This window comes from Camellia sinensis, chromosome 6 (assembly GCF_055761805.1).
Source record: "Camellia sinensis isolate YWXY chromosome 6, ASM5576180v1, whole genome shotgun sequence".
Lineage (NCBI taxonomy): Eukaryota > Viridiplantae > Streptophyta > Magnoliopsida > Ericales > Theaceae > Camellia > Camellia sinensis.
Genome location: NC_138966.1, coordinates 136,883,479 through 136,899,699, shown reverse-complemented (window position 1 = coordinate 136,899,699; position 16,221 = coordinate 136,883,479). Strand labels below are relative to the sequence as shown.

Sequence of the window (16,221 nt, the reverse complement as noted above, 5' to 3'; positions counted from 1 at the left end):
TTGAAGAAAATCAATCCGCATCCGTCCGCCAATCCGGCGGATGTGGATTGAGCGGATTGAGCGGATTGATGCGAATCGGTTTGGCGGTTTAAAATTTTATAAATTTTCAACATAATTCAACTTGTGCACTTCCTCAAATAAAAAAAAAAAAGAAAAAAAAGAAAAAGAAAGTATTACAGTCAATGACTTAAAAAAGTATTACAATCATTGTATGCCTTATCCAAAGAAAAAAAGTTTGAAACTTTAGAATATCACGATCACTGCATGCCTCATCCACATATTACAATCACAGCATGATTCATCCCCATAAAATATTACAATATGTGATTCTTAAAATATAATAACAAATCATTCCACCAAAACCATGAACAGAGCAGTAGTAGAGATTGAATGTCTCTGTATTGTTACATCTACATATGTTTTTGAAAACAAAAACCAACCAGCATATATCATATTTTCTATTTATTATTTTTAGTTACATTTAAAAACTAAAAAATATATATGAATAATACGTTTATTTTTTTCAATTCAAAAAATATATTCTAGTTGAAAACTTTTTTTCAACTAAATATTCAAACTCTTTTTCAATTGAAAACACAAACATAATATTTAAACAAATTGAAAATACAAAGTCTTATAAATTACTAGGGGTGCTCGTGATTTGGCGGTTTGGCGGTTCGGTTGCGGCCAAAAAATCTCAAATCCGCCATCCGTCCGCCAAATTGGCGGATTTGAGAAAATCAATCCGCAACCGTCCGCTCGTCATCACGCATCCGTCCAAAATGTGGCGGATCGGTTCGGTTCGGTCGGTTTTGGCGGATCGGTATATCCGCTGCTCACCCCTAACTTTAACAATCAAAGTGACCAGAAGCATTAAGTGTATTATTCTATTACACTGATACAACAGTTTTAAAACAAAAAAGGGAAAAGAATTTATTTTAAACAGTGAATCCTAAAATCTTGACAAGAATGACAATAATCCACCCCCAGAAGAAGAATTTTTAGGCATTGGTTTCTTCAAGAAATGGATAATCAATATAACCAACAACAGGATCAGGAATATAGAAGGTCTCTCTATTGTACTTGTTAAGAGGAGCATTGAGCTCAAATCTCCTTGGCAAATCCGGATTCGCCAGAAACAACCGACCATATGCCACAAGATCCGCATGGTTCTCTGCCACGGCTCTCATACCATCTTCTCTGTCATAACCTCCCGAGTCAATGAAAGTACCCTTGAAAGCCTTCCTCATTGGCAAAAGCATGTCGGGGCATTCAAATTTTTCTCCAACAGTTTTCACTCTAGGCTCAAGCATGTGGCAATATAGAATACCATATTTATTTAACGATTCCGCCATGTAAAGACCTAGAGCTTTTGGATTTGAGTCCCCGGATTCCATGTAATTTGCAAATGGAGAGAGCCTAATTCCAACTTTATCAGCTCCTATCTCATTGACAATGGCTTCAACGATTTCGAGTGCAAATTTGCAACGGTTCTCCAAAGAGCCTCCGTACTTGTCGGTTCGGTCATTGATTTGGTCTTTCAGAAACTGTTCTACTAGGTAACTGTGAGCTCCGTGGATTTCAATCCCATCAAAACCTGCAAAAGAAACAATAAAAGCAACCTGAGCTTCATTTGGTATGAGAAAAATCTGGTTCCTCAAGTTCTTACAGCATTTTTCAAAGAAAATGTCTCTTTTTATGATCTTGTAAATCTGACAATGCTTAATATTAATGAAAATATAGCCACAAACTTACCAGCTTCCATTGCATTCCTTGCAGCGAGTCTGAAATCATTAACAATTTGAGGAATTTCATCAGTCCTTAGCTTCCATGGAGGTGAAAATTGTGCAACATCAACACCATTAGTCAACGACTCGTCTGTAGAGGAGATTGGAGCTTTCCCATTTGGCTGAAAACCTGTACATAGTAATTGCTTAAGTTTAGAGAGAACCAAAATTGTTTTTATTTTGTTTTTATCAGTAAAAAATTACAAATTATATTCAAAAAGAGGCAGCTACCCGTAAACAAAGTGTAAAGAAAAACTGCTATACATATTTTCATCCAAAAATTGGTTCAAGGATGGATCAATCCCACCCAAAAACCAGCAGTAACAAAAATAGGAATCTCAACTCTGTCAAAATATTATCTATGCACCTCTTCAAGAAAACAACCACTTCCCAATCCCGACAAAACAAGATATCCCAAAAGACATATATTCCTCTTTCGGCCGCAATCCTAGCAGCATAAAAGAAAACATCTGGGAAACCATTAACCAAAACCAAAAACAAAACTGTAGAAATACATAACTGAATCCAGTCTCTCCGCTTTTGGCCCAAACCCATCATAATTATCACATAACCAAGGAACATAATCAACATGGTTATAGGCCTTCTCAATGTCAATCTTGCAAATCAAACCCAGGGATCCACTTCTCAACCACGAATCCACTCATTCGTTAGCCACTAACACAACATCTAAAAATCTTGGGGCTACCCATGTCTCAACAATGTTCTGTGTTTTGTTACAGAGAATGTACATCTAGTTAGCTTCTTCCAGTGGAAAACTACTTAAAATCCTTATTTTCTAGGATATGGTAATCAAAGAGACCAAAACCTCAAAACACAACCATAATCAACATACATATCGAGTCTGTGCAACATAGTCCATGCATAGCTGACAAATGTAAACAGAAAACTAGAACTCAAAATGTTGCCACAAATTCTACCACAAATGTTAGTTATGTTTTGCAAACAAAGAAGCTAAACAAGAAGCTGGAAACATTTCACTCAATGATTTTTCATTGTTATTATCAGTGAAATATTGTCCAATGATGAAAACGATATTCAAACGGGGGCAAAAGTCAACAATATACCTTGATTTGAAACTCTTCCCACATGCCAAATCTGACAAAAGAATATACCACCCTTTGCATGAACAGCATCTACAATTGGTTTCCAGGCTTCAACTTGCTCCTTTGTCCATATACCAGGTGTAAATGGATATCTTCATTTGGAAGGAAAGAAGAATTAGTAATAGAACAAGAAGAAATGAAGACACTCACGCTTATTCACACAGATAGGCACACTCTTGCACACGGACACCTACATATTTTCCTTTAACTCAATAGAAAAGATTGAAATTGGCGAACTACTAATGTTAAAAAGTACCCTTGTGCAGTATCGGAAACCCCTGCGGCTTCGGAAATGAGAAGGCCTCCTTTGCTGGTCTTCTGTGAGTAATATAAGATAGCATGTGGCTGAGGAACGTTGTCAAAAGATCTCTGCCTAGTCAATGGCGCCAAGACAACTCTGAAAATTTTGCGGCGGAAAAAAAAAAAAAAAGATAAGAAAACCACATTAAGCATTTAGACAATGTGCTCCTCGTAAAATGAACCTTGCGCTAATTAAGTTATAATAGCTTCTTCAGAATTAAAAAAACACAAGGCACACAAAAGAACCACCACTAAAACAAGAATGACATGACAAAAGTTCACAAAAATGTTAAGAACTTCATTCGATGATTAAAATTCAATCACGATTAAAAAGAACTGACATGTCCAGATCAACATACGAACTGCAGAGGGAATGTGTGTTGTGTCAGTTATAAGCTACAAAGACATACCTTTCATAAGTCTATATGGGATAATGAACTGAAAAGTTCAAAAGAAAATGACAACCAAATAAATGAAAATAAAGTCAAAAAATGAAGAGGAAAAAGAAAGCTACTCTTTAAATTTGCAGAGAATGCCTAAATAGGAGATGTGACCTTCCCATTTATCTGTCAGTGTATGAAACTAAGGGATATTTGTTTACATAGATATCAGATGATTCTCCTCAAGCCCCTTAAAATCTCATAGAAAACCTCACTTCTTTCCTGTATTCTTGTTTTAAAAATAAAAATAAAAACAGAAAATTTTCTTGAATTCTTTTCCAATTGACGCATTTAATGATGATGAGCAGAGACTTGCTGCATGACACAAATTTAAACAACTGCCAACAAAAGTTAAGGAGAGAAAATACATTTGGGCCAATACATAGAAAATAATCATCTTGTTAATTAATCATTTGAAAATGCCAGTTCCAGAGCAATCTAATAAGTTTAGGCTGCATCCACAAATCATATGAGCGAATAATATGGAACACTGCATATGATATTCATTAGGAACTTTGGAGAGATACACATGAGATGATATTGAAGGGGAAAACACCACCAGATATAATTAGCCTAAGAAGTGAAAGTGGCTTACAAGACAATGATATCTCATTTCTAAAACTCCAATCACATGAGCATAGAATCAACCACATAAACTAATCCTACTCATATTGTCTGTGGTTGGTTTATGTGTCCCTGTACTTAGACCCACCTATGAATATATGTAAGGCCATCTCCAGCCCTTACTCAAAATTTTACTCAAATTTGAGTAAAAATTTGAATAAAAGGTTAATTTGATATGAATGGACAAACTCAGATTTAAGCATAAATCTATGTAAGGACTACACTAAGGCAAAGTGGTAAATTTTGGAGTCACAAAACAGCCTTCAAAATTTTGAGTAAACTTGATTTGTCAAAATTTGAGTAAAACTCAATTTGGTATAAGTTTGGATCAAGGAGTGGAGGCTGTTTGAGTGACTTTTACCAAATTTTAAGTTTCATAGAAGTTTGAGTCAGAGATGCCCTAAATATAAAATACCAGCAAGTATACATTTAAATTTAAAAATATAATATGTCAGCACATTCATGTCAAATAGAAGTAAAACAATAAATAAAAATTGACTAAAACCCATAAAGACGAAGATTTCTTCAAACTAACATCCAGTAAATATAAAAATACAGTCACCAATTAGAAGAAGAATTACAACCCTGACCACAAAGAAGTGAACTGATTGAGAGAGTGAAGTACTGAATATTAAAAATGAAAGAATAAATGAATTTTCCATATGGGATTTTCCTCAAACACCAGTTAACAAATCCACAGAGCAACAGAAAGAGAAAACAATTGTAAAAAAAAACTACTTTTTATCAATGGAACTGTTTATTGCAATACGAACAACAAAAAAATCAAGTGGGATCAAAATCAAGAAAAATTTCTACTGTTATGTAATGAGAAAGTAGGAAGTTTCCCATCTTCTATGGGGAGAGAAGAGGGTTATGGAGTGGATGCTCTTGCTCTTTCTCTTCTTGTCCTTGCCCTACTTGTTCCAATTCCATTTTTATTCACTCTGAAAGCTTGAAAAATGGAAGTTTGTCGATGAATGAATGAATGAATGATATCCCAAAAACCAAAGAGAGTGAAACTGGGATTTGTTAACAATACAAAAAAGAAGATTACAGGACAGGAGGCTCCAATATTGGATTAGGGGAAGCTGGGTGGGGGTATATATCATAAGAGGATCTCATTCTTAATTTTTTTTCTTATGAAATTTAAATTTGATAAAAAAAAATAATAATAAATTATTTTCAATTCATTCATTAAATATTTCATCAAATTAAAAAGATGGAGTATTGAAAATAATTTTTTCCATAAAATTTGATGAGAGGAAAATTTAGTAAATTTGATAAAAATTTGAAGTATCAAATAGTTCATATTAAATCAAGGTTTTTTTTGTCGAGGCCTTTGTGGCTGAGTTGTATATAGTCGCGCCTTAAGATGCGGTGATTGGAAAATTTAGGATTTGAGCTAATAGATTAGTATTCTTTTAAGTTGTAACCTAAGTTTAGTAACATACTAACATTTTATTTTTGATATAAAAAAAAAATCAAGTTTTTTATTTAAATTTAAAATAAAATTAAATAAAATAAATTGAGGAAGAGTTAAAAATGCTCCAATAAAGGGGGAGAGAGAGGCTCTAATCCAATAGAATTCGAGTCAAATTTTGCGAGTTGAGATCCTCTCCTTGGTCTCTCTCTTTGCCTCCCTACTTGCAATGGCGGAGATGCACCCCAAGGTGATCCAACGGTCCAGATCTAGCTATTTCAAAAATTAAAAAAAAATTGAAATAGCCATATTTGAACTGTTGGATCATCTTGGTGTGCATCTCCACCATTGCAAGTAGGGAGGCAAGGAGAGGATCTCAACTCACAATGGCTGGGCAAGTTTTAGATTACAATAATGTTAAAAATGATTAGTGTATTAATAATATATTAAGTAAATATAATCCTATATATTATCAAATAAAATTTTGAATTAAGTGATCACATATATGTCTAGAATTTAGTTTATGTGTTAATTAGTACACTGATTAGAGTTTTTAGCATTATTGTTTTGATTGAGGCCTTAGGGCTAAATTTCTAGTCTCTTGATAGTTTCCATTTTGACTTCATTTGGGATTTGAGAAGAAAAGGGAATCAATTTATTGAGCAAGAGAGTGAAGGCTTGGAAGTATAGTATACCGAGATACTTTTGAGGGTGCTGGGACTTTTTCCTGTTAAGTCACTGTCGAGGGACTTGGAGAAATATCTTTAAAATTAAAGCCATGTTTGTTTAACTCTATTTTTTTGTTGGTTTTGTTTAGCTTTATGAATGATAGGATTAGATTAACAATTCAGTAGACCTCATATTATTTAGTTGGCAAAAATAACATGGGAAAAGAATCTAATGGGATTGCTAAAATCCAATTCGATGATGTTAGAAGAGAAAATACCATCTTACCCCTACTTTACAAAAATAACAAAACCATCGTTCATAAAACGAGAGTACATAATTTCATAAAAATAACCTCAAGCAACTAATACCACTACAACAATACACAAATAAACACAATTTATCTTATAATTTATCTTTTCAAAGTCTTATGCTAGAACAAAATAATATCAACTACAACACGTAATGTCATCATCCAGAGACAAAATTAATCATAATATATAATTCTAACCAGAGAGAAAATTAATCATAGAATATAATTCTAACCATATTCATCAAACGCTATCTAAAAAAAATCATATGCATCAAATAGTGAAGACCCGCCATTAAAGAGACTGTTTCACTCAATTTGTACCACCCACTCTTTTTTGTGGTTGGTTTGACATCCGGTATGGTCATTAATTTAACTTTACAAGGAAAATATTCAGTCCCTTGTTAATTTGAACAATGTTTCAAGAAAATAACCAAACAATTATTTAATATCTTCAGCTAGGTTTCGTAATGGGTTATGCATCTAATGTCCTCAATAATAGAGAGACAGAGACAGACAGACACAGAGAGGCAGAGGGAGATTATGAGAAAAGAGAGCAAAGAAAATATAAAACAAAAATAAGTTACAAGAAAATGCACAAAGTTGCACATTGCAAGACATCCCTTGAGGGATAACAGAGATTCAACAGGGGATGTCTTTGACACCATTGATAGGAAATGATTTCTTCATGCTAAATATATACAAAATTCACAGAACCTACCTGAATGGGAGGAAAAAAAGTCATACTAATTCATTCAATTGCTTTCGCTGAAGTCCGCATCAATCACATCTCCATCTCCATCACCTGCACTACCAGTTGACCCAAATGGCCCAGCAGCATTACCATCAGGTTCAGGTCCAGAACCAGGAGACCCCGGCTGGCTATATAGAGACTGCCCTAGTTGCATGACTTATTGGTTCAGTGAGGCCATTGCATCCTTAATGGTTTGAGTTGAACCCACTGAGATAGCATCCTTTAGTTCATTCAGTTTGGTCTCCACCTTCTCCTTGACCGGAGGAGGAACCTTGTCTCCCAGCTCCTTAAGCTGCTTTTCAGTTTGGCAGACAACAGATTCCGCCTGATTTTTCATGTCGATAGCATCTCTTTTTTCCTTATCTTCCTTTGCGAACTTTTTGGCCTCTTTAACCATCTTATCCACCTACAACGTTTTCATTTCATCCAAATGGAGGCCAAATGAGTTTTCAAGACTCATTAATGAGATACAGTTGAAGCAAGCATAAATTTGACTAAAAACAGTTCAAAAGTATGGGGGAAAAAAATCTTTCAAACTTTTATTTCAGTCGTATCATATGAAATCAACTGATCACAATTTCAGTAATTTAAATGAAATAATTTCATTCTCCTTTACCATTTTACTTGGGTAATCTAGTAGTAGTTGATATCTCCTATAATTCCTTATCTAAATGCTGACCCTAAATTTTATTCTCTTTCTTTATAGAAAACACTTGCAATAACAGATAAGTATATATCAAGTGTCTGATAAGTGAGTTCCACTTCCTTGGTTAAATACCTATTCAACTTTCTATTGTCAAAAAGTTTGGATCTCAATAAATCAATTTTCTTTGATTGTCTTCAAGATAAAATAAATTTGCAAAACCAATATATAGTATGGTTTAGGAACTTCAGTTTTGCATTCTCAACTATTACAGCAAGTCACCAGTTTAAGATCAACCTAAAAATAGTCACTTGTTAAATACCAGCAATCCCAGCAATATTCATTACCAGTTTTAAACTACTCATCTTGTGGATCTCTTTCATTCGATAGCATTACCGTCATAAAAAGAGTTAAACAAAGACATACCTCATCTTTAGGCAAGGTGCTAGCACCGGTTATTGTGATGTCCTGCTTCTTTCCTGTTCCCTTGTCAACAGCTGTGACAGAAAGGATACCATTGGCATCAATGTCAAATTTGACTTCAATCTGTGGAAAACCATGTGGAGCTGGTGGAATACCATCAAGACGGAAGCCTCCCAGAGATTTGTTGTCCCTCACAAACTCTCTTTCACCTTGAAGGACATTAATCTCGACACTGGTCTGCCCATCCGCAGCAGTAAAGAAGACCTCTGATTTGGATGTCTGTAAGGTTGTGTTCCTCAGAATAATCTTTGTCATTACACCACCCAATGTTTCCAGACCTAGAGACAGTGGAGTTGCATCCAAGAGCACAATGTCACTAACATCTCCAGCTAAGACACCAGCCTGGAACCCAAAAACAGAACATGGGATAATTACTATCATAGTTGTTAAAATCTTACGATTCACAATTCGATTCATATACAAGTTTCAAGCAAAAGAATTTGATTCGTGCAGTTTTAACCCCCCAAAAAAAAAATTGATTTGAGCATTTGAACCTTAAATTGGGTGAATCTTACGATTCAATTGTGATTCACTACAATTCATTGCGACTCAGTTCTATTTGCATAATACATGAAACGGTGTCTCATAAAATCAAAAAGGAAATCAACTAGTTATATTGATATATATATATATATATATACACGATTTAGTTATATTGATATTTATATCATTTTAAACACTACATGTGTATTTTTATATGTATACATATATTATACTATATTTATGGTCCGTTATTTAAAAATAAATATAAAAAAAACGATTCTGTTGGAATTAGTTACTAGGTCTAATTTGATACAAATTTATATTTTTTAGGAATTCACAATTTGACAGCAATGATTGGTATACTACCAAGCAAAATAATGTAGAAGCATGCAGAGTAGAGGATAAGATTCAGAGAGAAAGAAAAGGAGCAGAGTAGAAGATGAGCCAGTCTAGAAAAGAACCTGAACACTGCAGCTCCAAGAGCAACATCAGGATTGACTGTGACATTAAGTTCCTTTCCAGACAACTTTTTGACCAGATCTTCAACGGCTGGGATACACGTTGATCCACCAACCAAGATCACTTCATCTATATTTTTGTAGGAGAGCTTTGCATCCTTCAGTGCAGTTTCAACTGGTGTGCGAAGCCTGTGAAAAATGAATGCAAATCATGAGCTACTAAATTGGGAAAAGTAGACACTCCAAAACATGTGTCACAGAAGTGTCGAACACTCTGGACATGAACGGGACATGCCAGCTGGCATATCCTTTTATTTAATCAACTTATTTTTTGGGGATATTCCCCCACTACTTTACTGTTTTCGATGGATATTGAATGTTTATGACTTTTTTTTGTGGGTGATCTATGAATTGTATAAACCTAGTGGTTTTTTTATATTGAACTACTGTTATTTATTGTTAAGATTGATTGTTTGTGGACGTAATATTAATTTATATAGCAGATAAAAACATATAAAAACTTAATTTTTATTTCTGTATCCCCGCTTGCCCATGTCCTCATTTTTTTCATATTGCCATATCTGTGTCCATGCTTCTTAGTGTGGAAGTGAACAAACCTAATTAGCACATGCCATTTGTCTCTAAATTTATTTATTTATTTATTTTTACGGCAATTTGTCTCTGAACTTATTGCTACAAGCAATACCAACTTCCCGATTTGCACAATTATATATTAATGAACTCATAAGAGTTGATTCTTTAAATATATTGGAATAGGAGTTATCTATCTAGTAAATCTGAACATAATTCTTCAAACATGGCCCTTGTAAGGGTGGTCTCAATGTGTTTTGGGCCATCTGCAGTGGCTGTAATGAAAGGCAAACTGACAAAACAGAGAGATCAGTCAGCAAACCTGAAAGAAGGCAAAAAGCAACCAAAAGAGAGCACAAGAAACAACATACCTAATAGTGGTCTGCCTCAGTGAGACGTTGAAGGGCTTGTTCGTCTTTCAGAAGATCTATGCCCTCTTCCCTCTAAAAATTTCCAGCAAGCCAATCAACAATTCTCTATTGCAAATATAACCATAATTGTTAAACCAGAACTAATCAAACAATATAAAGTAGGAACGAATGCTATAAATTAACTATCATCCTCGTTCAGACCTTGTCGAAGTCATCTCCTCCTAAATGCATATCACCAGAGGTAGAAAGAACCTCAAACACTCCATCTCCAACCTCAAGAACCGCACAACAAAAGATAAGCCAACAAAATTGTCAAGTACCGCAGAACTCGTGCACAAATCAACTAATATCAAAAAGAGAAATTGAGAACATTTTGCGATCGGATGCTTCCATTGATAAAGCCAACAAAAGAGCCAAATCTGACAAAAGAATATACCACCCTTTGCATGAACATAATCTACCATAGGTTTCCAAGCTTCAACTTGCTCCTTTGTCCATATACCAGGTGTAAATGTATATCTTCATTTGAAAAGAAAGAAGAATTAGTAATAGAAAATTAAGAAATGAAGACACTTGTGCTTATTCACAAAGATAAGCACACTCTTGCGCATGGAAACCAACATATTTTCCTTTAAATCCATAGAAAAGATTGAAATTCGCAAACTACTAATGTTAAAAGTACCCCTGTGCAGTATCGGAAACCATAGTGGCTTTGGCAATGAGAAGACCTCCTTTGCTGGTCCTCTGTGAGTAATATAAGACAGCATGTGGTTGAGGAACATTGTCAAAAGATCTTTGCCTAGTCAATGGCGCCAAGACAACTCTCAAAATATTGAAGCAAAAAAAAAAAAAAAAAAGAAGAAGATAGAAAACTACATTAAGCATGTAGACAGTGTTGTCCTCGCAAAGTTGAACCTTGCACTAATTTAATTATAATAGCTTCTTCAGAATTAAAAAAACACTAGGCAAACAATAGAACCACCACTAAAACAAGAATGACATGACAAAATTCACAAAAACGTTAAGATCTTGAATCGACGATTAAAATTCAATCACGATTGAAAAGAACTGACATGTCCAGATCAACATACGATCTGCAGAGGGATTGTGTTGTGTCAGTTGTAAGCTACAAAGTCATAGCTTTCATAAGTCTTTATGGGATAATGAACTAAAAAATTCAAAAGAAAATGACAACAACCAAATAGATGAAAACAAAGTCACAAAATGAAGAGGGAAAAGAAAGCTACTCCTTAAATTTGCGGAGAATGCGTAAAAAGGATATATGACCTTCCCATTTATATCTGTCAGGGTATGAAACTAAGGGATATTTGTTTACATAGATATCAGATGATTTTTCTCAAGCCCCTTAAAATCTCACAGAAAACCTCACTTCTTTCCTGTATTCTTGTTTTAAAAAAAATATAAAAAATAAAAAAACAGAAAATTTTCTTGAATTCTTTTCCAATTGACGCATGTAATGATGATGAGTAGAGACTTTCTGCGTGACACAGTTTTAAACAACTGCCACAAAAGTTAAGGAGAGAAAATACATTTGGGCCAATACATAGAGAATAATCATCTTGTTAATTAATCATTTGAAAGTGCCAGCTCCAGAGAAATCTAATAAGTTTCGGCTGAATCCACAGATCATATGGAACACTGTATATGATATTATTCAATAGGAACTTTGGAGAGATACACGTGAGATGATATTGAAGGGAAAAACACTACCAGATATAATTAGCCTAAGAAGTGAAAGTGGTTTACAAGACAGATGATATCTCATTTCTAAAACTCCGATCGTAGAATCAACCACATAAAATAACTCTACTCATATTGTCTGTGGTTGGTTATGTGTCCCTGTACTTAAACCCGCCTATGAATATACACAAGACCATCTCTAGCCCTTATTCAAAATTTTAGTCAAATTTGAGTAAAAGGTTAATTTGATATGAATGGACAAACTCAAATTTAAGCATAAATCTGAGAAAAGACTACACTAAAGGCAAAGTGGTAAATTTTGGAGTCATGAAACAGCCTTCAAAATTTTGAGTAAACTTGATTTGTTGAAAAATAGTTCACTCAAACTTTGAGTAAAACTTAATTTTCAATTTGGTTTATGTTTGGGTCAAGGAGTGGAGGGGTGTTTGAATGATTTTTACCCAAATTTAAGTTTGATATAAGAGCATCTCCAATGTTGCATAAAAAATTTCATCAAATTTGATGAAAAATTTGATTTGATACGATGCACTCCAATGGTAAATTCAAAATTTTCATTAAATCTTGGTACAAGCCTAGTTGTCTGGGAGGATCTCTGGGAGGACATAAGTAAAAATTAACGTTCAGATAAAGAAAGCTCGGTTGTCCAGGAGGATGTCCGGCCCAACGGCTACCTGTAGAATTTGATGAAGGATAAAAGCCATCTTGATTTGATGAAATATTTAGTTCTCCCTTAATTTGATATCAATTTGATGAAGGAGTTGGAGCTGAGTTTTAAGGATTTTTCATCAAATTAAATTTGATGAAACATTTGATGAAGGATTAGAAATGGCCTAAGTCCGCGTCAGAGATGTCCTAAATATAAAATAGAAGCAAGTACACATTTAAAATATAATATGCCAAACAATAAATAACAAAATAAAAAATAAAATTGATTAACAACCCATAAAGGAGAAGATTTCTTCAAACTAACATCCAGTAAAGTAAATATAAAAATACAGTCACTAATTAAAGAAAGAATTACAACCCTGAACACAAAGAAGTGGACTGATTGAGAGAGTGAAGTATTGAATTTCAAAAACGAAAGAATGAATGAATTTCCCCTGTGGGATTTTCCTCAAAAACATCAGTAAACAAATCCATACAGCAACAGAAAGAGAAAACAATTAAAAAAAAAAACTACTTTCTATCAATCAAACTGTTTATTGCAAATATAAACAACAAAATCAAGTGGGATCAAAATCAAGAAAAATTTCTAGTGTATGTGAGTAAAAAAGATAGACAGATACCTATGAGAAAGTAGGAAGTTTCCCATCTTGTATGGGGAGAGAAGAGGGTTATAGGGTGGATGCTTTTGCTCTTTCTCTTCTTGTCCTTGCCTTACTTGTTCCAATTCCATTTTTATTCACTGAAAACACTTGAAAAATGGAAGTTTGTGGATGAATGAATGAATGATATCCCAAAAACCAAAGACAGTGAAGCTGGGTTTTAAATTAACAATACAAAAAAGAAGATTACAGAACAGGCGGCTCCAATATTGGATTGGGGGAAGCTGGGTGGGGGTATAAATAATAGGAGGAATGCAAATATAAATATGAGGGTGGAATGTAATTTGTCAAACTTAAAAGGGAATTTGTATTTTAGTCCAAGGTGTTAGTAATTTGTCCTAAAATTCTAATGAAAATTGAATTTAATAAAAATAATAATAATAAATTCTTTTCCTGTTTTTACAAAAATAATGTTGGTGTGTTTAGGGGCGTGTGCAGTACGGTTTTGATGGTTTAAGAGTAAAATTATAAATTGAATTACGGATTAACGGATTAGTGGATTAATAAATTGCGGTTTGGACGTTTTTGACAGATTGACGGATTGAAAAATATTCTAACTAATTATTATACATTGGAATAATATATAATACTAATTTGTATAATATTTTTTAGATATATAACACAGAATAATTTTACATAATATGTTTCATATATTTAACCATTAATTTGTAATAAATTCTACATCTTAAATCTCTCTTACACTCATTTTTATATTGATATTTCATTAGAAGTTAAAAACATATATGTATTAACTATAACGGAACAGAGCGATCCTATTGACAGATTATAAATTTTAAAGTTTAAACCATGATTTCCGATTAGAACGATACGAATTAATACGAATCAATGTAATTTTAATGAATTAAACGGTATTTTGCATAACCTAGGTTTGTTAATATAATTATATCAAAATTATTTTCAATTTATTCATTAAATATTGGATAGATTAGGCAAATGATCTCTATAATCTAAATAATCTGTCAATTGATCTATTCTATTTTAATTTGTTCGATTTTATCCTTTAATTTAACAGGTTGTGTCATATTAATCCAACAAATAACAGTCGTTAAGTTTGGTGGACGAAAACTCAAACAATGGTCAATTTGGTTCATATAGTTTACACGATATACCAATTTGGTCATTATAAAAATTGAGCAAATTAAAATAATAAAGACCAAATTGACACATCATTTGAGCACGTAACGACTTTTTGTCCACCAAACATAACGGTCGTTATTTATTGGACCAATATGATAGAATTCATTAAATTAATAGATAAAATCAAGTAAATTAAATCAACAAAAATCAAAATGCTACATCTTGTAAATTATAAGAACTATTTGCATAGTTTACCATAAATATCTCATGAAATAAAAAAGATGAAGTATTGTAAATAATTTTTTCCATAAAATTTGATGAGAAAAAGAATTTGAGATGAGAGAAAAAAATTTAAGGAATATTTAAAAATAATTTGATATTAAAATTAAATCAAATTAAAAAAACAAAGTTAGGGAAGAGTTGATGTAACGTCCTCAAAAAAATACATAAAACCCAACATTTATTGACATGCATAGACATAAAAGAATAAAGCATATTTCTATTTATTAGAGTATTCATTACAAAAGTAAATGCCCTATGGGCTTACAACTTTCCAAGCCAACACTTGGTTACAAAAGAAGAGAGTACTAACTCAAATACACATTAAGCTCGTGGCTTGAATTTACATGTAATACCAAAAGAGAACAACAAAAAAGAACAACAAAAAAGAACTATCAGTCCCAAGCCTCCCAAGTTACGTCCTTGGAGGTAGCATATTGCTTGAACCTGAAAATGATGTCCCATATAGGGTGAGCCACAGCCTAGTAGAGATATACTAAACCAAATATGAGAAGTGACTAAAATAATAGCATTTGATAGATGGTTAATACTTCTAAACCAATTTATATCACAACACAGTTCCATGACAATCATGCCCATGTTACATTCCATTTTCCTTTACTCATCCAAATCATTTCATGAACATGGCTCAGAACCTGGCCAAACAATTCAATGAGATTATAACTCATATTAAAAACACTTCCAAACTTCAAATAATACACATATTTGCTGCATCAGCACTTCAATTTAATACACGTATTTACTGTATTAATGGAGTCCATCCCCTATATCCTTTCAAACAGGTTTGAGAGTCCATCCCCTATCTTCTCTCAAACTGTGGAGTACATCCCCTATCTCCTCCCACACAATACAATGTATATAAACAATTATTATATACATGATCAATCAATACACATATTCGATGTATTATTCCAACCGTCACATTCAATGACATATTCAACCGATTAGTTTTAATTCACCTAATCATCATGCAGTGTCTACAACAATCAAGACTATCATCCAGCGATAGCCCAAATAAGTTATTTCTAAACAGAAAATAAATGCATTAAACAGATATAATATCAACATTTACATAGGTGAGCGATTAATCAATCCAACTACACCATTCAACTTTATAATTCTCCAATTTCATAATTTCCAACTTAATTTCATATTCCCACAAATTAATTATTCAAATTAATTTATCACGTAACTAAGGCATTTTTTCCTAATTCTCAATATCAACCCTAAGGTTCAAATTCATCAATATAACAATAATAATTCCATTTTCTAAGGTCTCTTATACACATGGGATTTAACACATTTGAAAACCCCCTTTCTAT

General features: G+C 33.2%; 1 protein-coding gene across 3 annotated transcripts; it reads right to left on the bottom strand.

Moving 5' to 3' along the window:
• Positions 1-861: 861 nt before the first annotated feature.
• Positions 862-13,703, bottom strand: LOC114323292 (putative 12-oxophytodienoate reductase 11). 3 transcript variants are annotated; one of them, XM_082874820.1, is made up of 6 exons: positions 8,647-8,771; positions 8,495-8,565; positions 3,168-3,308; positions 2,873-3,003; positions 1,756-1,917; positions 862-1,597 (listed from the first exon to the last, which is right to left on the bottom strand). In XM_082874820.1, the coding sequence occupies exons 2-6, from the start codon at positions 8,497-8,499 to the stop codon at positions 1,002-1,004; spliced, it is 1,035 nt and encodes a 344-aa protein (XP_082730946.1). In that variant the 5' UTR covers positions 8,500-8,565; positions 8,647-8,771; the 3' UTR covers positions 862-1,001. The 3 variants fall into 3 exon arrangements, with proteins under 3 accessions (XP_082730946.1, XP_028126663.2, XP_028126662.2); XM_028270862.2 differs by lacking the exons at positions 8,495-8,565; positions 8,647-8,771 and adding an exon at positions 13,463-13,703; XM_028270861.2 differs by lacking the exon at positions 8,647-8,771 and having other exon boundaries at positions 8,495-8,608.
• Between the last annotated feature and the right edge of the window lie 2,518 nt (positions 13,704-16,221).